Source organism: Lepidochelys kempii, chromosome 8, assembly GCF_965140285.1.
Source record: "Lepidochelys kempii isolate rLepKem1 chromosome 8, rLepKem1.hap1, whole genome shotgun sequence".
Classification (NCBI taxonomy): domain Eukaryota; kingdom Metazoa; phylum Chordata; order Testudines; family Cheloniidae; genus Lepidochelys; species Lepidochelys kempii.
Genome location: NC_136387.1, coordinates 42,169,736 through 42,193,723, shown reverse-complemented (window position 1 = coordinate 42,193,723; position 23,988 = coordinate 42,169,736). Strand labels below are relative to the sequence as shown.

Here is a 23,988-nt window from a genome sequence, read left to right as displayed (position 1 = left end):
GAACTGAGGCCATGACATTGAGAATGGAAGGAGCTTGTGCTGATCAAGGGAGTGTGTAGGCCCTCTCCTGCTTGAACATGGTACCCGCGGGTGGGGATTCTGCAGCAATGGAACGTACAGAGAGGTAGAATTACAAGATGAGTAACTGTCCTTTCATGGACGGGGTAGAAGGGCTTTATATCCTGCTATCAAGGCTGAATCCCCACTCTGTCACTCTGAGTGCAGGAAGTGGGGGCCCGCAAGGATTTTAAAAATTAATACTTGTCACTCCAGGCTTGTATTAAACTCAAAATTAGCTGTTGCCCCCAGCTAATCAAACAGCATATGCACAAACCTCTTAGGACACCAAAAATCCAATCCTGTTCTTAAAAAAGGTAAATTTTATTAAAAACAAAAAGAAAGAAAATACATCTGGAACTTAGGCCTTTTGCTAGATCTTAAAAGAAACAATTACAAAAATTAAGTATCCAAAATAGCTTTCTTGGGGGTTCAGCTTAAAGGTTACAAGGAAACAAAAGCATCTGGGGTTAGCACAGAGGAGATCCACAAGCCAAAATAAGAAATAAACCTGACAGTGTTTAACTAAACATTCCCTATCCCAAATTATTTCTTCTAGGTATGGAAGATACTTTTTCATACCTGGTTCAAACCTTACACAGCATTTCTGCTTATAGCATTGCTGCTCTGTGTCCCTGCAGCCCAGAGAACAACAGACAAAGGGAAAGTTTCTTTCCCAAATTTAAAAGTTCTAGCCTTCCCATTGGCTCTTTTGGTCAGGTGCCCACTCCTTTTCTTTTACCTGTGGGCTTGTTAACCCTTTACAGGTAAAGCAAGCAGAGAACAGACCAAAAGGGATTTTACAGCTAACAGGCTAGCTGGGTGTCCATCAAAGGGAGCTACTCCCCCACCCTTCATATATAGCAGGTGTGATACAAGTAACATCTGGTCCAGCTACCTAGGCCATGGGGGCCCTTGTCAATGTCTGAATCCAAGATGAATAGCAATAATTTCAGGCTTGATTCACACTGCTTCTGTGCCTTTAAAATTACTTTCAGCCACTGTCTCTGGACAAACTAACCTTTGGGTCTCAAAGGTTGCACTCAAAGCCTTCCTCTGGAAGGGAGGTTGGTCAATCTGCAGATTGAGGCCAGATGCACATAGCATGGCTACAGGGTGTAATGCATGTATGTGGTGAGGGGAAACAGAACTGTAGCTCCAAAAGTGTAAATACTGATACAGCCTTTCTCCCCTCTCCCTGCTTTCCCATTTAATGCCTTTCCTTCCATGGAACTGGGTGGTGGCAAAGCAGCTCCCCATATTGAAGATCTGGTGATGCTTCCGACTCCTGTGCTAAGGCTGCTCAATGTCTTGAATGACACTTCTCTTCAGAGTGAAGAAGAATATGAAGGTTGGTATCTGTATTACAGACTGCAGTGCAGTAATGTTGTCATACAAATCCACATCCCAGAGTGCTGTCAGGATCAGAGTGGGGTGAGAGTTTAGAGGCATAAGGAAAAGGGAGCTAAGAAACTTGGCTGGGATTTGAAACAGGTACAGGAAGGCTATTCCAGATGGCAGGAGTTGCAAAGAATGCTCTGAGAAGAGACTGGGCCTAGCTGATTAGAGAGGGTGACATGGAGACTGGAGTAAGTTCATGGATGGCTAGAAGGGCAGCTTGAGCACATAATCAATGGGTCAAAGTGGTGCCAGACTCCTGCATGAGCAGAACAGGGCGGAAGGAGGGGGGTTTGCTGAAATGCGTTGTCACGTCATTTAGACATCAGCAAAGATTTAAAATAACCTATTTGTATTGTGAGATATTAGCAATGTTGTGTACAAAGTGCAGACACTCGGAGAAAGCTAGGAGAGCCCCCTCTGGGGGGTAGGGTATGGGATGAGCTCTCCTCACAAAGAGCCTGGCTTGTAGCAGCCAGGTTTCCTCCCTGCTTTAAGTGACATTATAACCCAGTATAGAGCACTCATGGAACTTCTAGCTGTGCGAAACAATCAGTGAGTGCACACACCAGGGAACAGGACTGGGAACACACCAGGGATCCCCATTCCTTTGAGCAAGCAGTGCAGCCACTGGTGTCTAGTCCATGGCACTAGTGCCCCAAGTGTTTCCCCTCTGGGGGACCCAGGCTCTCACCCTTGTCTTAGACAGTGCTTGTTTCTACTGTGATGTAGCAGAGACTTGGTGACTGAAGGACATAGCGCTCTGCTAGACCCTCTAGGTTGTCTGTCTGGAACAGAGACCCCTTTAAATAACAAGGTTTTTCTGCTGATGCTTCTGGGACAAGTAGAATCAGTGGGTGGCCCACTGAGTGCAGGCCATTTCTGGGGGCTGGGAATACTCCAGGTACAAAAGCCCCCTTGCCGTGTATTGGGAACAGAGAGCAATGACCCCTCCCCAGCCTCCATGCTCCTGGGTCTGACACCAGGTTGCCGCTGCCTCCCAGAAGCAGCTTTGTCTAAATGCTCCTGTACTTCTCCTGTGGCAGTCTTCCAATCGCCTCCCTCTCCTGGTGGGCAGGCATGGGGACAGTCAGCACCAGGGGAGGCAGACAGCAGCATGGCCTTTGCCCCTCCCAGGTAGCAGGGCAATGGAGCAGAAAAGTCATTGAGACACCCCAGCTCAATGCACCCCAGCTGCTAGGCAGTTCCCCACCCCCACATTGAGGCTTTCCCTGCAGTGCTTGACTTCTGGTGGGGAAGGTGAAGTTAATGGGGTTCAAGAAGAGCTGGAGGATCATGGGATAAGTACTTTCCTGGGCACCATGATGGGATTGCTGCCTCAATCCCTGAGGGGGCCATTTAAGGATCTGGGGCAAAAATTGGGGATTGGTCCTGCTTTGAGCAGAGGGTTGGACTAGATGACCTCCTGAGGTCCCTTCCAACCCTGATATTCTAGGATCTACTATTCATGCAAGAGTGTAGGGTGCCTCAGGACCACCATGTGCCCAAGTGGGTAGCAGGAGGGAGCTGGAGCTGGACTTCATGCTCCCCGTAGCACCCCAGAGATCCTGTGCTCCCTAGGGCCTCCCTCCCAACACAGTGCAGAGTTCATGGAGAGCACGCTAGCTGAGCAGACTCCCTGGCTCCCCAGCTGGCCTCCCTGTTTGCCACCTGCTTCCCCAGGTTCTCTCCCAGGACTCTTGTTTTTGGTCCCAGACTGGCCTCTTTAAAATCTGTAGGAGCTACTGTGGGCCACATTGAGCACTTGGCTGCTCCTGCGCCTAGTGAGATCTGCAGAAGATCCTATAGATCGGGGGAAGTGGAGTAGGTATGAAGATATGAAGGGTGGGGAGAGCTGGATGGCTGCTCTCTGAAATTCCCTCCTGTAGGCCCAGTGCATCCTTCCAGTATGTGTTCTTAAGGAGCAATGGCAGACGTTCTGTAGGCTAACCCTGATATTGCCCCTTCCTCAAAACTTGCAGCAGAAGTTCTGCCAGTTTCAAACCAGGGGCCAGCAGAGAATTTTTTCACCAAACTGGAGGGTATTTGGGCAAGTCATTTTTATTGAGGTGGCATTTCAGTCCATCATGAGAACTCTCCAGTGCTGGCTTAGTGCTTGGGCAAGTCAGTTCACTATCTGTCCAGCCCCTGGCACGCCTTCTCTCTCCCTGCCAGGATTCTCTCAGTCTTAACCCGCCAAGCCAGCTCCATCCAGGTTCCAGCTCACTCAAACGTTGGGACAGTCTCTGGTGTACGCAGACAAAGCAGGAGAATTAAGTGTACTGTCAGAAGTGACTGATCCAGACTCAGCCAGGGCTGCCCACATTCCGCATGGTTGGATTGCCCTAGTGTGCCAAGCACAGGCTAGAGTGAGACCACGCACACCCCCACCCCGCCCATACACATGGCTTTCTCTTCCCTCAGATGTGCTGGAAGACATACGAGAGGAGTGTCAGAAATACGGCCCGGTGGTATCCATGCTTGTTCCAAAGGAGAATCCTGGCAAAGGCCAAGTAAGTGTGGAGGGGAAGGGGCTTGATATTTACACTACCAGCCTCACTGTCTGTCATTAATGTTGGATGAGGGCAGTGCTGTGCAACTAGAAGTACCTGGTTCTGTTGTGCAGCAGCATGAATTTGGCAAGGTGGGTCAGTGTTTCCTAGCCTAGGAGATGCCAGACTAGTTTTAGGGGAGGGTTTGGGGTACAGGGCGGAGGATGAGGAAAGTGGGGTGAGAAAGGGGTGTGTTAAGATGTTCAGCACCAGGTAACTATCTCCCAACTCGCTAAATATCTAGTCCAGAGAAATGAGGAATGGTAGGTAGAATCTTAACTGTCCCTCCCTACAGACTCAGGGACTGTGTGACCCCCTCCCCTGCTGTTCTAGTCCCATGGGGTCTGCTGAGGGCACTCTGGAGCTACAGGCGAGGAAAGCAGTTCGTTAGGGATAATTCCTCACTAAGCAGGAGAGGAATAAAGCCAAACTTACCCAATCAATGGGTGATGGATGAAATCCCTGGGGTCTGTGACACAGCGGCAGTGACGGTCTTGTCTCTGTCTTTCCAGGTCTTTGTTGAATATGCAAATGCTGGTGATTCCAAAGCTGCCCAGAAATTGCTCACTGGAAGGACGTTTGATGGCAAGTTTGTTGTGGCTACGTTTTACCCCCTGAGTGCCTATAAGAGAGGGTATCTGTACCAAACATTGCTCTAGCAGCAGCAGCCGCCATCAGGAAGGTCGGCAGCGTCTCTTCCTCATTTCAGTGTGTTCTGCAGTTGAATGTACAAAGAGCTTCCTAGCCCTGCTTTTGAGTAGTTTTGAAAGGAGATCTGCACAGGACAGAACTGGGCTTGTGCCCTCTAGTGCTGCTTTATGCTGTACAAAGGTAGCCCATGTGACTTCAAAATGATCTGTGTTCTGCTTGTTTGGTTACATTAGAGACATGGCTCTTGGCTGCCCTGGACGGCTCTCAAGTGACTGGAGTAAGTAGTGGCATGGCCATCACAGGAGACTCCCTATCTAAGCAATTGAGGTTAAGTCTGGTTCAGACGGTTAAAAATCTTGCTTCAGTGTCTTGACACGAACGACTGACGAATGTTTTGGGGAGGGATCTCTCCATTAAATATTCATCATCGTGGAGTGAGAGCCCCCCCATACACATGCTCTGAGACACCCAGGAGGCCCTCCAGCAAGAGCAGGGAAGACTACACTTTTTTTTCCCCTGTTATCTAAGGTAAAAAGACAAGCAGAAGCCCCTGTATCTCTGGAGGCTTCAGGTCTTTCCACCCCATAAAGTAGTGACCATCTGGTCTCTGGGGTTACCCTGTCACTGACAAATGGCCCAGGGAGACCCATAAAATTTCCTCTGCTCTAGTGTCAGCTGTTGTCTTGTTGGGAAACTGATTGTCGGTGTCAGTGAAGACAAACTGCTGTCTGAGATCAGGGCACCTGCAGCAACGTGAGTTCACTTGTATGGACAGGCTGGGTGAATGTGGAATCCATTAAGCATCTTTGGGGAAAGGACCAGTGTTAGTCCTGACCCCTGTAACACCATGTAATCTAGAGGTTACACATTGCCTGCAGTATGGAGTCATCTATCGCAGCTGACGTCCATTGCTCTTAGTATCGGTGCCAAAGAGTGCATAATGTGGAGGCATTCCCCAGCCAGCAGGATTCTTTAAGGGTGTGCTAGAGTGCACAGCATTCCTTTCAAGAACTCAGCAGGATGTCTATTCTGAAGACTTTAAAGGGGGAGCAAATTTGTACCTGTTGTCGTTTCCTTGTTTGGCTTCTGTTGTAGCATGTGTGTTGTTTTTTTGCTTTAGCCAGTGTTGATCTGTTGGAATTGTGGTAGTAAGCAGGAAGCACTGACACTTTTGGCTCTTCATAGGGTACACAAAGGGCCTGAGACAATCCAAGATCCTTTAGAACAAGGATCCTTGAAATAATCCTACTTGACTGCTAAGGGCCTCCTCCAGGGTGATGCATTCTAGTGCCAGAGGGACTGTGGGGTTAGCAAGCACACTAGTTGAATGCTGTTAGGAAAGAAACAGATTGAATGTGGACCGCGTCACTGCTTCTCTCTCTTAACAGGAAAGCTAGTAGTTTAAACTGCAGTGCTACTGTCCTGTCTGCTGCTGTCTGCCAGGCTGAGCCACAGGGGGAGGACAACAAGAGCTGTCTGCACTGATGATATCATCCTGTTAATTAACACAACATTCCAACACTCTGTATGTGAAGATGGCCCTGTTCAAATCATTGTCAGCTGGCCTGACTTCACACTCATGTTCACACTCTGCTTAGACCCAGACCATCCTGTTTAAATGTGACCCTCCCCAAGGCTGACTAGCTCTGGCTGGGTGAGCTGTGCTGTGATGGGAGGGCTGTGAGGAAGGATGGGGGTATGGACTGGAGAGCACATAGAGGGGTGGCATGGGCTTGGGAAAGGGCATGCATGGGGGGAGGGGGTGATGGGAGCACAGAAAGGGGCCGTGAGGAGGAGACAACAGGGCATGCACAGGTGTGGCAGGAACCCAGGATGGGGGTACCCAGGAGTGCAAAGGGACCATGGGGTGCCTGGCTAGCACAGAGCAGGGGTGGGGAAGATGCAATGTTTTGTCCATGGTACCTTTAAGTGCTCCGTCATCTAGATACCTACCTTGAGATGCATAAAGTGTCCCCATGCTAAACCTCTCCTTGCCCACCCCCAGCCCTGATGGGCACCCAGGCATAGCCACAGCACACCTTGCGGTGGCCTGAAGCAGCTGGCTCTGGAGGGAGCACTGCTTCACCATCCCCATGGAAACGGGCCTTGTTTGGGAAACCCAACACTTCCTTCCTGGGAGAGTGTCAATGGGATCCAGCCACACGCCAGCCCCGATGTCGCAGGGACAGGGAGCTTTCCTTGGGGAGCAGGTCACTGGCGTCTCCTCAGTCTGCCTGACGGAGGGGGCAATTTGGCCCCACAGTCCAGCGAACCTTCCCCCCCCCCCCCCCGCCCCCTTGGGATTTGCTCCCTCTCAGCCAGTCTCCATGTCAGAGAGGCCCCCAAGACTCCCTCAGGTCTGTCCATCTCTCTGGCTGTCAGACCATGCCCCACCCCTTTGGGGCCTTTTCGCCAGCCATTGGCTGCCCCGAGGGCAGTCCACTTGTGTACCCCATGTGGGCTGTGTGCCTGGGGAGACCTTGACAAGCACCACCACTCCCCCCAGCTCTCTAGCAGAAAGCTCCCCGAGGTTGTGCCCCATCATGGGTCTCTCCCTTGCTGGGAAGGAGGCAGTCTCTGTCCCCCAGCTTTGCCCAGCATTCCTTGATTTCCATGTCCCCATTCTGACTGAAATTTGGAACAGGCTGTGCTGGGTCTGTCTCTTCTTCTTCTCCCCCCCCACCCCCCCAATACCCCATTCAGGGCTGACCATACCCTGTCAGAGTTACAGGGTTCAGCCACTCCCCCAGTGCCAGACATGCCTTCGCTCAGTCACTGTCTTGCCCACCTGAACTCTGTGCCCCCTACAGGATGCAGAAACAGAAGCAAAAGTCAAAATAACAATTTATTAGGAGACTGGAATCCCATTTCCTGTCCCAGGGGCCCATCTCCTATGACCTAGAGACTCACCTTGACCTTGGAGTATCTTACAAATTCGGAGGCCCAGCTAAGCCTGTGTGGGATGTAATGAGTAGGTGAAGGATTGTACAGCGGGGTGGGAGACAGCGGCTGCTTCCCAAAACTGGCCATTTCCAGGCCACACAGTGCTGGGGCTTGGGTGCTTTGCTAACTGGATCCCAGCTTCACTCCTTTACAAGGCCCGGTTTTGTTAGGCGCCTGTTCTAAGTAGTAGAGCCAAGCCGTTACTAACCCCTAGAGGGTAGATGGGGCTTCATGGTGGAGCATAGAGGACATTCTTGTTCATTTTGGCTGAGCTAGCTACCAAAGATGCTGGCTGGGTCTTTGTTTAATAGCTTTAATAGATTTGAACCAAATAAACCTGCAAAATGCAAACCACTTTTACAAGCTTTTGTCTTTTGGATGCCCTGGGAAAGCAGGGCCTGAGCCAGTAAGGATCCTAGGAATTTGTTTCTGGATGTTAGTCCTGGCCACACCCCAGTGTGAGCCTTTACATTCTGCTCCCTAACCTCCCTCTGTGACTTCAGCTACATACAAACATTGCTAAAGCAGAACCAACACTGTGTTGGAGGGAAGCCTTCCCAAGCACCCACCGAGTAAGCCCTTGGTCGTCTTTACACATGGCTTTCCTGTTTGCCTTTGAGCCTTGCTGTGGAGCCGTCGGGTTAAAACCAGGTCTCTCGGAAGAGCATGTTGATGGGTGTACCTATGACTGCGGTGGCACTTGAGCATGATTAAAGGCAGCAGGAGTCTGTCTCCTGTACTGATGGATCATAGCAGAGCCAGGCCCCCATTATAAGCAAATGCATTAGCTCTCCTGTTCATTGACTGATCCCTGGCAACTCTCACTTTCTCTGGTTTCCAAACAGGCTGTGCACACAGGCCACGTCTACACTACAGACCTTACAGCTGCACTGCTGTACTGCTGCAGCTGCACTGTAAGGCCTCCTGTGTACCTGCTCTATGCCCGCAGGAGAGAGCTCTCCCGTCAACATAATTAAACCAGCCCCAATGAGTGGCAGTAGGTAAGTCGGCAGGAGCGCGTCCACACCGGCGCTTCCGTCAGTGTAACTTATGTCGGTCAAGGTGCTGTTTTTTCACACCCCTGATGGACAGAAGTGCTAGTGTAGACATAGCCAAAGAACGCTGCTGCCAAAGCACTTTTCAGCTGAGCTTTTTGCTCAGAGCTGGGGTCCGTGTAGACACAGCTCTCTTGGCAGCCAAGCCATTCCATTCCTACCAGTGTCTCTGGCCTGCTCTCACCCTGGTTATATGCCGTGCAGAACCCCAGCTTGCTGGGCACAGTCTGTATCTCCTTGGAGCTGAACATGGCTCTAGGGATGAAAGAGAACATTTAGCACGATTACAGCCTTGTAAAACATCAGGGAAACTTACCACACTGCCCTTATCACAAATACCATCAGCCCCCTCCTGGTCTTCTATCTCTATATCGTTCACTCACTGCTACTAACTCCACACTTGCTCAGACGCACTCCACCACACTCCCCTCCCCTTTGCCCCAGGTTCCCCTTGGCCGCCCCCCCCCGCCCCCCAAGACAAAGCAGTTCTCTCCCTGGCCCCACCAAATCACCCGCCTCTGTGTCTTCAGAGCTCAGCGGCCACCATAGCCTACTGGGACTCAAGGTTTCCCCGCTGGCAGGAGTCTCCTGTCTCCTCATCCCTGCTCTGCTTCCTCTGGCATGGTGGATTCAGTGTCATGTACCTACAGTAACTCTCCTTGCCTGGGCCTAGGGAGGGGGCGCCAGCTAGGAGGAGTCTGGGGTGGGTAGTAAGGGCTTGCCATGACTCCTCCATTGACTAGTGCTGAGACAAGAGATGGAGCTCCCCCTAAAGGCCCTGTTTCGTAACAGCAGCCGCTGCACTATTCACACTTCATTCTCATTTAAGGTTTTCCCTCCAACCAGCAGGACTAGAAAAATACTCTAAAATGAAAACGTAGTTTCTGCTGCATTGGCCATGCTCAGACTGGGCAAGTGGGATTCAGCCAGACGGGACTATCATGTGCTACATGCGTACATCAATCAATGTTACAATGCTGTGTGGCCACTTCAAGGAGAGCTGATTGCTGAGTCAGGTACTTCAAGCTCTCCAAAGAAGAAACCAGGACTTGATTCTGGAGATCTTGGATGCTCTTCGTTGATCTCCAGTGCCTCAAGTCTCTGCCCTGTGAGCTGTCATGTTCTCATCCCAGCCCTTTGCAGCCTATTGTTCTGCTCTGGCGTGTGTAGTTCTGTGCCTGAAAGTATCGTGTGCAGACATCACAGCTTCAGTCCTAACCTCTGGGAATTCTGGGACCACGTAGAGCAGGTGTACTGGGAAATTGTTGATCCTCTATCTGTGCCATGTTTGTTAGATCCTGCTGGCCATCAGACATTCAGTGGCGGCTCAGACTCTGAAGTTCCCATATTATATACCATGTTCGTGCTCTAGAGGGCTTTGTAGTGCCCATAACCTTCAGCTAAGACTGTTCTCCACCAAGAACCTCTCGCAACTTCACTGATTGCTCTCAGGGTGGTGAATGTGGAGTAGAAGATATTTATTCACGAATAGCCATACGTAAAATGCATTCCACTAATGTAGTTTAACATGGGCATGATGGGCCTAGGTATAGGTATAAAGCTGGCTAATAGCCATGGCACACAGTCTTTAGGGACTTATGGTCAATTAGACGTGACCTTTGGGATAGTGCAATACTGCGTCAGCAAAGAGAAAAGAATGGAGCATCAGCTCATGCGCTGCCAATGTGCTGAGGAAAGATGTCAGCCATAGATGCAATGCTGTGCTTGTAGCACAATACTGTTGGAATATGTAGGAGACTTCCAGGGGTTCAGTGAAATGGGGAGAAAATCAGGGCAGCAGATAGAGTTCACTTTCCATGGTTGTGCTGAGACAGTCAACAAAGGAGTGTTTGGGGCAGAGGGATACGTGCACGGAGAGGGAGTGGAGTGAAATGCTGTCACCGGTTTGTACAAGGGAGATTGGGTCGGCAGAGGGAAGCTCTCAGCCGGGGCAACAGTCTCCTGGCCAGTCAGGACAATGGGCATCACCCAGCTCCTGCTGCGGTTTGTACAAGAGTTGTCTGGACTAGAGCAGAACAATGGCCGAACCCCCCCACCCCTCCCAATCTCTGCAGCACGTGATGCTTCAGGCAGGATTTTCACATGTCACTGGTGGGGTTTGTATTGCTGGGGTAGTGGGGAAAGGATACCAGGTGACCTTTGAATGAAGCTCTGATTTATTCTTTGAGGTCCTTTGAATGGAGTCTGACCTGCGTGAGGGGCAGGGAGACTTCACCAGCAATGAAGTGCACTTTGGATGGATTTCTGACAGTGTTTGCACTAAAATGGGCCTGGCGCTGGCATGCAGCGCACTTCTGTAATACTATCACTGGGTTGGTGTTTGCTTTGCCTGCTAGAGACTGGAACAAGTGGAGACCATTGCTCTTATTACGCTAAACTAGCTAACTAACAAAATACCTGTGCTTTCTTAACCACTCTGTCCTCTAGGCTACCTTGTCCATAATGCGGGACTTAGTGTACAGAGCAATGTGACTGGTAACTGTGAAGCAGCAAGGCACAAGCTGTGGGCAGTAAACAGTGTCTTGGAAAAAATCTGCCTAAGTGTAACTGTAAGTAGAGGTGTGTCTACTTTAACAGCTCATTGCTTGTGGGGTTCAGTGCAGCTGTGTTAGGGGAGAGGCAGAAACTGGTGTTCCCTAACCTGTCCTCATATTGATGAGGGACAAGGATGGGGAGGTAATATTTTATGGGACCAACTTCTGCTGCTGAGACACAAGCTTCGGAGCTACTCAGAGCATATCTGAAAAGCCCTGTGCAGCTCTAAACCTGTCTCTCACCAAGTGGAGATGGTCTAATAAAAGAGATTCCCTCCCCCACCTCCTCTCTCTCAGATCCTGGGACCAACAAGGCCACAAGCCTGCAAACAACAGAAATATTGGTTCCATGTCTTTTTTCTTTTTTTCTTTTTTTTTAAACTGCTGGGCCAGTGGAAATCCCTCCCCAGAATATTTTGGGGCCCTGTCTAGTTAGTATTGAAGTATGACTCTAGCCTTGAAATGATGAATGTGCTCCTAGCTTAGGCTATGCCTACACTTAAACCACGTCAGCAGCACCGCTGCAGCTCTAGAGCAGTTTAAGAGCAGACCCTTACTACAGTGATGGGGGTGGCTCTCCCATCGAGGTGAGTACTCCACCTCCCTGGGAGGTGATAGAAGAACTAGTGAGCTGAATACTTTTCCTCTTTGTGCAGCAACAGAATTGACTCTGCTCTTGTCCCTAGCACCTCTGCCAATCCATTGGAGGTTGTAGCATTGCTCGTGTAGAACTGAGACCCTGGTTTGGCCTACAGAGCCATTGTCACGGTGCTGAAGCAGGAGAGGGAAGGAGCCCATCTTGGCTCTGAACCCAGGCACGATTTATAGGGTTACCTGTTGGAACACTTTCCTTGTAAACTGTTTCCATAGGGAAATCAAGGCAATGGTGTGGGACCAGCAGTATCACTGAGTCCTGGTTAAGAAGAGAACTTGAGGGAATGTGCAGTGTGCTCTTGTCTGTGTAGATTTCCTTGGGATCATACAACAGGAGTGTTTGAAACCATCTGCTCCCTCCCAAGTGTGCGTTGACATTAAAATGTTTGGATGTAACTGTTTCTTGGCCTCGTCCAAATCTGGCAACCTAATCAGGCAAAAAATGTCAAACCTGAGCTGAAGGCAAGCCTCTTCTGTACGTGATATGAGAGCACGGCCCTGGTTTTGCTCTGATTTTCTCACATTGCTTCCGCCCATGCATGGTGTTCAAAAATATTTGAGAGCCAGGGGTGCTCCCCTCTCTGGGGTCACATCGCGTTCTGTGAGCTTGTGCCATCTCCAGTGACCAGCAGGCTCCTGGAATGGAAGTCTGCTACCTGTGCTCAGGCAGTCCAACTGCTGATACAGCAACTGGAGAGAGATGATGAACCAAAGCCAATGGGAGGGAACCTGCTTGTGCTGTACAATCCTCAACTACACCGCAATGTGCCACAGCTCATGCTGGAAAGATCCATTAGGTCCAGCTTGGTTTCTGGCTGATGTTCCTAAAGAAGGGGAACCTGCCTTAGCTCTCCATTATGTGGTACTGACTAATGACCCCCTGATTACTCCTGTGCCAGACTGTGACCTAGAGGCTACTCCACTGACACCCCAAGGTAGCTGTATAGCAGCACTCAGAGATGCAAACACTCTGCAGCCTGTTTGTCAGGAGATGCAAAGGCTGTGATTCTGGTTGAAGAGCAGTGTAGCTATTCGCTGCCGGTTACTCCTCAAACCAAACACAAGCCCGAGCTGGTTTAATTTTGCTCCGCACTAGCCTCCATCCACTCTTCATGGGAGCACTACATCTACTGTGATAGTCTCTTAGCCTGTTCCTTATCTTTCCTTTTTGCTGTAATCTGGTCTGTAAACACATGCCTTTGTTCAGATTAGATCTAAACTGATGTATCTCGTTATGCACTTTTGCTGAGCTGATGTGTGCTTGATAAAGGTGATTTAAAAAAATAAAGCTTCACTACAAAGAAGTTAATTCATTCAGTCTTTCTGAAACCAAGCATTGTTGAAATACCATGTTATGGGCTCTCTGATTGGCTAGCTTCGGAGGTTCCCTGCCTAGTGTGCTGGCTTTTTGCAAATCCCCTTCTTAGGCTCCTCTCTTCCCCCCCATTCCTTGTACAGGGCGTCTAGATGTCAAACTCAGGCTGTGAGGATCCCAGTGTGTTCCTGTGACTTTTGTAGGCACCTATATAGTTAGTCATTGCAAAGCAGTCACAACACCTCAGTCCCTTTAGGGAGCCAGGCCTGCCTTTTCAAACTTCAGCTTTAACTCTGCCCTGTAGTGGTGGGGGAAGGGCAGTGAGGAGAGAAAAGCTGCTGGCTCTAAAACTCAGGGCAGGTCTATACTACAGTGGGGATCACACTCTGAGATCGATCCACTGGCGCTTGATTTAGCAGGTCTAGTAACACCCACCAAATTGACTGCAGATTGCTCTCCAGTCGACCCTCTGTACTCTACCCCTGACAGAAGAGTAAGGTAAATTGACAGGAGATTTTCTCCCATCGACACCCCCCACCCATGATGTAGGCCCCGCAGTAACTAGACCTAAGGTACATCGACTCCAGCTACGTTATTTACATACCTGGAGTTGCGTAGAGTAGGTCAACTTACTGTGGTAGTGTAGACATAACCTCAGTGTGATCTAATCTGGGACCCCATATGCTAAATACCTTCGTCCTAGTCATTCATATGGCTGTAATGGGAAGTCACTGCAGAGCAGAGCTAAAGTTGTTTGGCTACCCTGACTGTGCAGTTCTAGACCTTGACATGTTTGGATTTAGGTTGTACCTCAGCTCTCAATTTCCTGTATTTGTAGTCCTTGTTCTTGGGTTAATTACATTAGTTATATTTTACCCTAACATTTCTAATGACGCATGCTTTCAGTCATACCTCCATCTGAACGTGGTGTGTCAAGGAATATCCTAGTACAAGGAGGGAGAGTACCCTCTCCACTAACAGCAGTGGCTTTGCTGAACACACCTGAAACACAGTGGGCATGTCTGTGCAGACCACTACAGTCACTGGGCAATAGGAAATGCTGCCCTAACAGCTGTATTTCCTCCCCCTCTTCTAAAACAAAGCACCATTACACGGTTCAGTCACTGAGCAAAGAAACTGAAGGGGGAAGAGGAGGGATTGATGCCTTGAGTTTCAGCTGTAGGGATTAAATCAGCGTGCTGTAAACATGAAGCAGGCCCTTGGGGTGGTACATGCACCTGAGACCAGAATAAAGTGCACAGCAAAGGGAAGCTTCAGCTGAGAAGTCAGCTTATAAGCTTTGTATGATTTTTTTTTTCTGTCGCATGGTTGATTTGTGCTTTGTCCTTGTCTTTTGGCTCCTTAACTCGCAACTGTCCCTGCGTACTAGGACAGCCCAAGAAGTGGTGTTGTGAGTGGGTCACTCAAAGAGCAGCACTGTACTAGGTGTGTGGTCTCACTGTGGGTAAGTTCCTCTTCTTGCCTGAGGAAAGCCAGATTCTGCAGGGTGGGTAGGTCAGGTCACAGAGGGGCCTTTTGCTTTCTGGCCACTTGGTAACTAATATTACTGCTGTTCTGCACAGGGCGCTGCCCTACCACTGAGGAAGCAGAACGTTCAGAATATCTGCAGCAGAACGTCAGTGCTGGGACAGCGAAAGGAATCATCCAAGCATGGGCGTGTTTGGCAGGCTCAGATGGGCAGCCCAGGCAGCAGCCCTCAGGCAGGCAGGTGCTTGCTGACCTTGGGGAAAGGTTGCCCAGTTTGCTGGAGAAGCAGCAGTACTGGAGAGCTTTCTCCTTACGGCCAGAGCTCAGGCAGCAAATCCCACAACTGGAAATTGCCGCAAGGCAGAGCCACAGCAGTAACTGGCCGTTCCCACCCCCTGTGGGCCCAGGGTGCACTTTAATTCCAACGTGTGGGGGGGAGTCAGCACCATGCCAGTGTCGGAGCACTCCTGGCTCTGCCCTGCATGCTCTCAGCCCTGCTCCTGCGGGCCCAGCTGAGTCTGCCCAGCCACATTATCCTCCTGCGTCACCAATAGGATCGTTCACTGACCAATGCGAGGCCCCGACGGCAGGGGCCTGGGTGTGTCCCCAGCTGGAACTGGAGGCAGTTTGCCTGCAGAGACAGTATTACAGTATTTGAGGAGGGAGAACCAAGCTTGACTGTTTCCAGGTAAATTGACATTTGGCCTGGCCCCAGTCCTGAGCAACTGGGCCTCCTCTGCCCTTTTCCCCAGCACCAGTGAGCCAGTGGCTCCCCTCCCTCACAACCCAAATGGCTCTGGTGCCCCTGCCCAGAGTTGTCCCACAGGGTTCTTTTGGCTCTGCCCTAGAGAAAAGCTCCAGCTCAGTCCCCTCCTCCCAGCAGCTGGGCTCTGGCTGGCTGGAAGACAACAGTTTAGAGAAAGGCTCGGCCTGCCTCAGCCCACATAGTCAGTGGGGCACATCTCCTGCCTTGCAGGCATGATCCTTGGAGCAATCAGTAGGGACGGGTAGAGCAGCAGCAATAGGGAATGAGAGCACTTGTTCATGCTCCTGCCGGGGGCAGCTGGTGGGTGCTTTGGGGAGGTGAGCGTGAGCAGGTCCCTCACGCCCATCCTGAGCAACAGGTCGCATAGCAGCACCAGCAGCCAAGGTGTCTCATCAGCATGCCCAGAACCAGCATAGGGGCATCAAGGAGGGAGGAGGCCTCTGGTGTAGTGGTGCTGAGAGACTGGAGGTAGGGGGTGGGCCCCAGCCCAAAGGGGACAGCATGTTGACTGTGCTGTGTGCATGGAGCGCAGCCTGTGACTCGGCCAGACCCTCTGCACCTGTGAAGCAAAGACTGCCCTTCTCTCCCTGCTGTTTAGTGCCATTTGTGGAGCTGAGCGAGACCTCCTTCCCTAGACCCTCCTTTCTCCCCCTGCCTGCCACTCTGCACGCAGTTGGGGAGCATCAGGCAAACCAACATGATTCACTCTGACCCCTGGGAGAAATGGAACAATGAACAGATGTGGGTGTGATGGATTTTGTCACAGAGACCCTCTTGGGACTGTCGCCGGATGTGCTGCAACTAGCTCTGAGCCTGTTTTCTTTGCCAGCTTGGGACTCCAGAACCGTCTTGGTGAGCCAGACACACTAGCCTGCTTCAACACAGACCCGGGATCTGAACCACTCCCCCAAAGCTGCCGACTTAACTGAAACCAGCTCAGCAAGTGCTCCTGTCTCCAGCACCCAGACACCCGGCTCCCAATGGGATCCAAACCCCAAACAAATCGATTTTACTCTATCTGAAGCTTATACAGGGTAAACTCATACATTTTCCACCCTCTATAACACTGATAGAGAGATATGCACAGCTGTTTGCTCCCCAGATATTAATCACTTACTCTGGGTTAATTAATAAACGAACGTGATTTTATTAAGTATAAAATGTAGGATTTAAGTGGTTTCAAGTAATAACAGACAGAACAAAGTAAGTTACCAAGCAAAATAAAACGAAACACACAAGTCTAAGCCTAATACATTTAAGAAACTGAATACAAGTAAATCTCACCCTCAGAGATGTTCCAATAAGCTGCTTTCACAGACTAGACGTCTTCTTAGTCTGGGCCCAATCCTTTCACCTGGTACAGTTCTTGTTAGTTCCAGCTCAGGTGGTAACTAGGGGTTTTTCATGCCTGGCCACCTCCTTTGTTCTCTTCCACCCCCTTTTATAGCTTTGGCACAAGGCGGGAATCTTCTGTCTCTCTGGATCCCCACCCCTCCTTCTAAATGGAAAAGCACCAGGTTTAAGATGGATTCCAGTTCAGGTGACGTGATCACATGTCACTGTAAGCCCTCCTTCTTCATTACCTAGGAGCTAGAAAACAGGTACACAGGAGGGCTTTCCGGTAAGCAAATCCATTCACAGTTCATTGGTTCTGAAGCCCCCTTAATGGCTTCCACTTAACATGTTTACATCAGTAACACAAGTGTATATCTTATTCCCCTAACTCCAGACATAGAAATAATACATGCAAACAAATAGGATGAACAGACTCGTAGATCATAAGCTTTGTAATGATATCTTACAAGAGACCTTTTGCATGAAGCATATTCCAGTTACATCATGTTCACACTTATAAACATATTTCCATAAAACATGGAGTGCAATGTCACAGTGGGGGCAGGATGAGAAACCCACCCTGGAGACTCGGAGAAAACAAAGGAAGATTCAGGAGCTCTGAGTGAGGGCAGAGAGGAAGCAGCTTGGAGAACCGGCCGCTGGCGAAGGGGACCCAGCCTGGACCTGATAGGAGATGAGACCATGTCACCGCCCCACCACCCTGCGCTCATACCACACACTAGCACCAGGGCAGAGTACAGACAGGTTGGACTGACCCAGTGCGGGAGGGATCGCACTGGTGCAGGGCAGAGTCTGTGTGTGTCTAGCGAGGCATGGGGGGTGGGGGCTGCTTTGCTGCATGCTGTGCTGGGGCAAGGGAGACTGTAGCCCCTGCCAGAGATCCTGGGTCTGATGAGGGAGGTGCTTGTCCCTGTGTTAATGCTGACCCCCCCCCCCGGGAGGGAGGGCTGGTGTGTGTGCCAGGGTGCATGGCTGGGACCTGGGAGTCCCCCTCTGATAAGGGGTGACACAAACAGGATTTGGGGACTGTAGGCAAGGATCCCTGGGGACCATGGCAGAGGCACTGGGGGCATCTTTGAGTCAGAGGACTCTCCCATTCCAGCCTAGCCCCTCTTCCTGCCAGCTCTACACCTGGGGGACCAACCTGGGAGATTCAGAGACCAAACGAATGGAGGAGCCGCCCTGGTGCAGTGCAGACCTGGCCTGATGACCAGACGCCCACCACCGCAAATATTTTTAAGTGGCCAGATTGGATTTATGGGCCTGCGGCCCACTGGAACAAGTGAAAGCCTTTTGCTCAGGCCCAAACACCTATCGAGACACACAGGGCCTTTGCTAGTCGGCTCCAAGGGAGCCTCTGCTGCAATACTTCCCTGGCCCAGGGCCTGGCATGGAGATGGGCAGGCAGGCCTGTGACCCTGGTGCTCAGCAGGCTTTGCATTCCCTGGGGGTCCCACAGCCTGACAGGGGCTTGGAGTTGAGTGCAGTTGGGTCACAGACTCCTGAGAGCCAGGACTGGGCGGCCACCCCCCTGCCATGCTTGGGTTACCTGCACCCAATCCTTGAGGGCCGGATGGGGAAGGGCTGACGTTTCCCAGAGAGACCCACCACATCACCCCCAGACCCTGAGGCAGCCTGGCAGCAAGTGGCTCAGCTTTCAATATTGGAACTGGGGTCCCCCTCCTCCACTCCCCCAGGACTGGCCCAAGGGAATGGCTGGCTGAGTTGTCCGGACACATAGAGGCTCTGAGCACACAGCTAGAGATGCAGCTGCAGAGACTGGCCTGAGGCAGTCTAGGGCAAAGAGCCAACGATCAGTTCGCCCAGGATGGCCAGCACCGCTGCTGGGAATGCGGGAAGCTGGCCACAGCATGAGGGTTATACTGCCCAGGTGGAACCATATCCTGGCCCTGTGAAAACCTGACTGTGGTGGCCTGCAGCCTAGTCACTGTCAGGAAAGGGGTGCTGCCAGTGAGAGGCCTGAACCACACGCATCAGCCCGTGAGGCTGTACCCCACTCAGGTCATTGCAGGGGTCCGCACCTTGTCTGGGCAGCCATGGTGATCCCCAGAGAGAGACCAAACATGGGAATGTCCCCCAGTTTCCCTGACATACTGCATTGTTACCCAGTGGGGGTGAAAAAGGACTGTTTGCTTAGGGGAGCCTACGATATGTGGATATGGGTGTCACCTATCTGTCTTGGCCTTAGGCTCCATATCAGTGGAGCATCAGCAAAAACCATGGTAAATCCAGTTGCCCAGACATTGATACCTAGCAACCCATGACCCAGAGGCATTTGGATCTCCCTGTGATGGGTTGGATCACAGAAACCCGCTTGGGGCTGCCAACTGATGTGCCAAGACTACTTCTGCCCTTGCTTTCCTTGCCAGCTTGGGACTCCAGCACCCTGCCAGTCTGCTCCAACACAGACCCAGGGTCTGAACCATGTGCCCCAAAGCTGCAGACTTAACTGAAAGGAACTGTCTTTAACACTCAGATGCCCAACTCCCAATGGGATCCAAAGCCCAAATAAATCTGTTTTACCCTGTATAAAGCTTATACGGGGTAAACTCACAAATTGTTCGCCCTCTATAACACTGATACAGAGATATGCACAGCTTTTTGCCCCCCCCCCCAGGTATTAATACATATTCTCGGTTAATTAATAAGTAAAAAGTGATTTTATTAAATTCAGAAAGTAGGATTTAAGTGGTTCCAAGTAGTAACAGAGAGAACAAAATGAATTACCAAGCAAAATAAAATAAAGCACGCAAGTCTAAGTCTAGTACAGTAATAAAACTGAATACAGATAAAAATCTCACCCTCAGAGATGTTTCAATGTTTCTTTCACAGACTGGACACCTTCCTAGTCTGGGCACAATCCTTTCCTTCCTAGTCTGGGCACAATCCTGGTACAGCCCTTGTTCCAGCTCAGATGGTAGCGAGGGGATTTCTCACGATGGCCACCCCCTTTGTTCTGTTCCACCCACTTATATATCTTTTGCATAAGGCAGTAATCCTTTGTCTCTCTGGGTTCCCACCTCTCATTCTCAATGGAAAAGCACCAGGTTATATGTGGATTCCAGTTCAGGTGACATGATCACATGTCACTGTAAGACTTCATTACCCACTTGCCAGCCCACAGGTATACAGGAAGACTTACAAATAAAACAGAGCCATCTACAGGTAATTGTCCTGGTTAATGGGAGCCATTAAGATTCCAAACTACCATTAATGGCCCACACTTTGCATAACTACAATAGGACCTCAGAGTTATATTTCTAGTTTTAGATACAAGAATGATACATTTATACAAATAGGATGACCACACTCAGTAGATTATAAGCTTTGTAATGATACCTTACAAGAGACCTCTTGCATGAAGCATATTCCAGTTACATTATATTCACACTCATTAGCATATTTTTATAAAATCACATAGAGTGCAATGTCACACTCCCCACCTCTCTGCACAGGGGCTGAGCAACTTTCCCCAGCTGGAGAACAAAGGCCTGGTAAGGTGTGAGATGGGCGGGATGAGGGCTGGCTGCTGGAAAGCATCAGGGCTCTCAACTGGAGTCTGATGAAGAAGGTCAGAGGGAGGGTTCACTACAGCTTGGCTGTGCTCTGGGCTAGCCCGAAGGGACGATGCTTTAACCACCAGTTCTCTAGACTATTCTAAGGACTTCCTATGCTGTGTTCCAGTTAACAAATAACCCCGCTGTCTTGACAAAGCTGGGTGAGCGTCACTGCAAATACTGGGTGAGGTGCATTAGTCCCTGCAGAGCATCCCAGTCTCGACCAGGGTCTGGCTCATGTGGACTCGCTCAACAGAGTTCACAGCGTGAAGCAGGATACTGATGGCCCAGTCTAAGGAGGCAGTGCAGTGGAGCCGTGTGATCTGCCCTGGAGGAAGAGCCAGAGCCTTTGGGGGTCTGGCACTGTGAAGGATTCCCCCTAGAGCAGAGGCCCCGGGGGGCACAGAGGAACTTTCGGGGGAGGCAGTGGGGCCTGGGCCAGACCCCCTGGGGAGCAGGAAGGGAGCACCACGCAGCCTCTCACTGGCCCCAGCTTTGCTCTGTCCCACCCGCAGTTGTGTCCCCAGCCTCCACAAGTGCCAACTTTTCCCAGCGCCGGTGGGTGCTCATGCCCCCAGGCACCGCCCCCATTCCACCCCTTCCCCAGAGTCCCCACCCCCAACTCCACCCCTTTCACGCCCCTATTGGACCCCTCCACAAATCCCCACCCCAGCCCCACCTCCTCCCCTGAGCACGCCGTGTTCCCCCTCCTCTCCCCTCCTTCCCAGCACTTGCCGCGCGAAACAGCTGTTTTGCAGTGCAAGCGCTGGGAGCCAGGGGGAGAAGCAGGACGCAGCGGTGCGCTCAGGGGAGGAGGCAGAGCGGAGGCAGAGATGAGCTGGGGTGGGGGAGCGGGGCGGGGAGCTGCTGGTGGGTGCTACAGCCCCGGAGCCCCCACGGAGTTGGTGCCTATGCGAGCCACGCTCCCGGCCCCACCCTTGGCGCAGCTCCACTCCTGTCCCCAGCCTCAGCGCAGGTCCACTTTCAGACTCACCCCAGCCTCGGCTGCTGTCCATGGCTCTGTTTCTGGCCTGGGGGCAGGAGCGGGACTGGGAGCAGACCTGCACCAAGCTGCTGGCCCAGCTGCTGGCCCCTAGCACCTCCGCTCCTGGCCCCACTCTCGGCCCCAGACCCATCCCCAGCTGCAGCCCCCTTATCCCTGACCATGCCCCCCGCCTCAAACCGCATCCCTGCTCCTGGACCCTGGGAATGGGGCATGGATAGGGATTGGGAGGGGGCACAGCCCTCAAAAGTTTGGGGACCATTGCCCTAGAAATTATTCCAAAGCTGGGGCCATAGTACTGATCCTGTGAATCCGTGACACCCCCATTGCCTTGCAGAGCAGCATTAGCCAAGGCTTGGGAGAGGCCTGGCTCCAGGAAATAGACATGGGCGCTGTGCAGAACAGAGGGACCATCTGACCCAGCTGATTCAGAGGCACTCAGTTGCCTTCTCCAAGCAGCTTGCTGACTTTAGATATGTAACACATCCAGCATTGGGTCACCACTCCCTGATCTGAGAGACAAGCCTTCTGGAGAACATCTTTGTACACTCAAAGACGTACATGGTGACAAGTTTCAGAGGGGTAGCGGTGTTAGTCTGTATCAGCAAAAACAACAAGGATTCCTTGTGGCACCTTAGAGACTAACAACTTTATTTGGGCATAAGATTTTTGTGGGCTGTAACCTACTTCATCAGATGCATGGGTGAAAAATACAGTAGGCAGGTATAAATATACAGCACATGAAAAGATGGAAGTTGCCTTACCAAGTGCGGGGGGGGGTCAGTGCTAACAAGACCAATTCAATCAGGGAGGAAGTGGCCCATTCCCAACAGTTGACAAGAAGGGGTGAGTATCAACAGAGGGAAAATTACTTTTTGTAGTGACCCAGCCACTCCCAGTCTTTATTCAGGCCTAATTTGATAATGTCAAGTTTGCAAATTAATTCCAGTTCTGCAGTTTCTCATTGAAGTCTGTTTTTGAAGGTGTTTTTTTTTTTTTTTAAGAATGGCCACATTTAAGTCTCTTATTGAGTGTCCAGGGAGATTGAAGTGCTTTCCTACTGGTTTTTGAATGTTACAATTCTTGATGTCTGATTTGTGTCCCTGTATTCTTTTGCATAGAGACTGTCTGGTTTGGCCAGTGTACATGGCAGAGGGGCATTGCTGGCACATGATGGCATATATCACACTGGTAAATGTGCAGGTGAACGAGCCCCTGATGGTGTGGCTGATGTGGTTATGTCCTGTAATGGTATCCCTTGAATAGATATGTGGACAGAGTTGGCAATGTGGCTGTTCTTCAACAAAAAAACTTCAAAAACAGACTTCAATGAGAAACTGCAGAGCTGGAACTAAGGTGCCACAAGAAGTCCTCGTTTTTTCAAAGACATATGAGGACCTGAACCACCTGGATGTTCATCCAACTAATCTAATATGGATTGAAGAGCAAACCCTCCAAGTGCCAGTTCCTGAAGGAGAACATGGGATACCCGGCCCATGTTGTGACAGCAGAGGGAGTATTCCCTGAACTGGAGAAAGTGCAGGTCATCAAGACATGGCCAATGCCCACCACAGTACAAGATGTCCAGATGTACCTTGGGTTCATTGGATATTACAGACGTTTTATAAAAGACTTTGCCAGGCAGGCAGCACCCCTACAAACTCTGTTACAGGGCTCTCCAAGGGCAGGGCTATGCAGAAGTGTCCTCTGAACTGGGATGGGGGCTGCCAAAGGTCCTCTGAATGCTTGAAGTCTGCTCTGGTGAAGGCACCAACAGTGGCCTACCTGGGCTACGCTCTCCCTGTATACAGATGCCAGTAACCAGGACTGGAGGCTGTACTCTCCAGGTTCAGGACGGGCAGGAGGGGTGATCATGTAGGCCAGCCAGGGATTGAACGCTGAGCAGTACAGCTCCTTCAAACCAGAATTCCTGGCCCTGGTCTGGGCAATTACAGAAAAGTTTTAGGGCTACCTGGCAGCCACCTGCTTCGCAGTATACATAGACAATAACCCCGGTACACATTAGCTCCTCCACGCTGGATGCAGTAGAGCAATGCTGGGCAGTGAGAATGGCCAACTACAACTTCTACTCCTGGGGGAATTCTGCACCAAAAAAATAAAAATTCTGCAAAATTCTGCAAATTTTATTGGTCAAAATAACACTACATAATCACGCCAGTTTCAATTATTTTGGTAATTTATTTCAAAATACCCATCAGCAGGTATGTCTGTAACAATACAGACCAAAAAAATATTCCTCCAGGAATAGAAAGTTAAAGAAACGCCTATGACAACCCAGTTCCTATTTTTCTGTCCCCTCCACTGCAGAGCCCAGTCATGGGGCTCCCCCTCAGCCCATACACCTGCACCCTTTCCTCCCCAGAGCCCAGCTGCAGGACCTTCCCAAGCCCAGACACTCACACTCCCAACCCCCCGAGCCCAGCTGTGGGGTCTTCCCTGGCTCAGACACTCACACTCCCCTTACTCCATAGAGTCCAGGGATCCAGAGGGAGAAACAGTTTGATGCTGGGTCCTAGGCCTGCATGGAGTTTTCTGCATGCCACGATCTCCTGCCTTCAGGGTGTGCTGGGAACAGCAGCTGCCAGGAACCCTTCAG

The 23,988-nt window shown here is 50.9% G+C and overlaps 1 protein-coding gene across 3 annotated transcripts in view; it reads left to right on the top strand.

Annotated features, from left to right (window-relative positions):
• UHMK1 (U2AF homology motif kinase 1) overlaps positions 1 to 16,798 on the top strand; it is a 37,651-nt gene extending 20,853 nt beyond the window's left edge. Inside the window, exons 6-9 of one of the 3 annotated variants that reach the window (XM_073356226.2) lie at positions 1,310 to 1,408; positions 3,880 to 3,968; positions 4,520 to 4,592; positions 16,264 to 16,798. In XM_073356226.2, the coding sequence (XP_073212327.1) occupies positions 1,310 to 1,408; positions 3,880 to 3,968; positions 4,520 to 4,592; positions 16,264 to 16,304 (302 nt within the window). In that variant the 3' untranslated portion in view covers positions 16,305 to 16,798. Of the gene's footprint in view, positions 1 to 1,309; positions 1,409 to 3,879; positions 3,969 to 4,519; positions 13,170 to 16,263 lie in introns of those variants that run through there. The other 2 variants (XM_073356227.2, XM_073356224.2) reach the window with 2 other exon arrangements.
• The last annotated feature ends 7,190 nt before the right edge of the window (positions 16,799 to 23,988 follow it).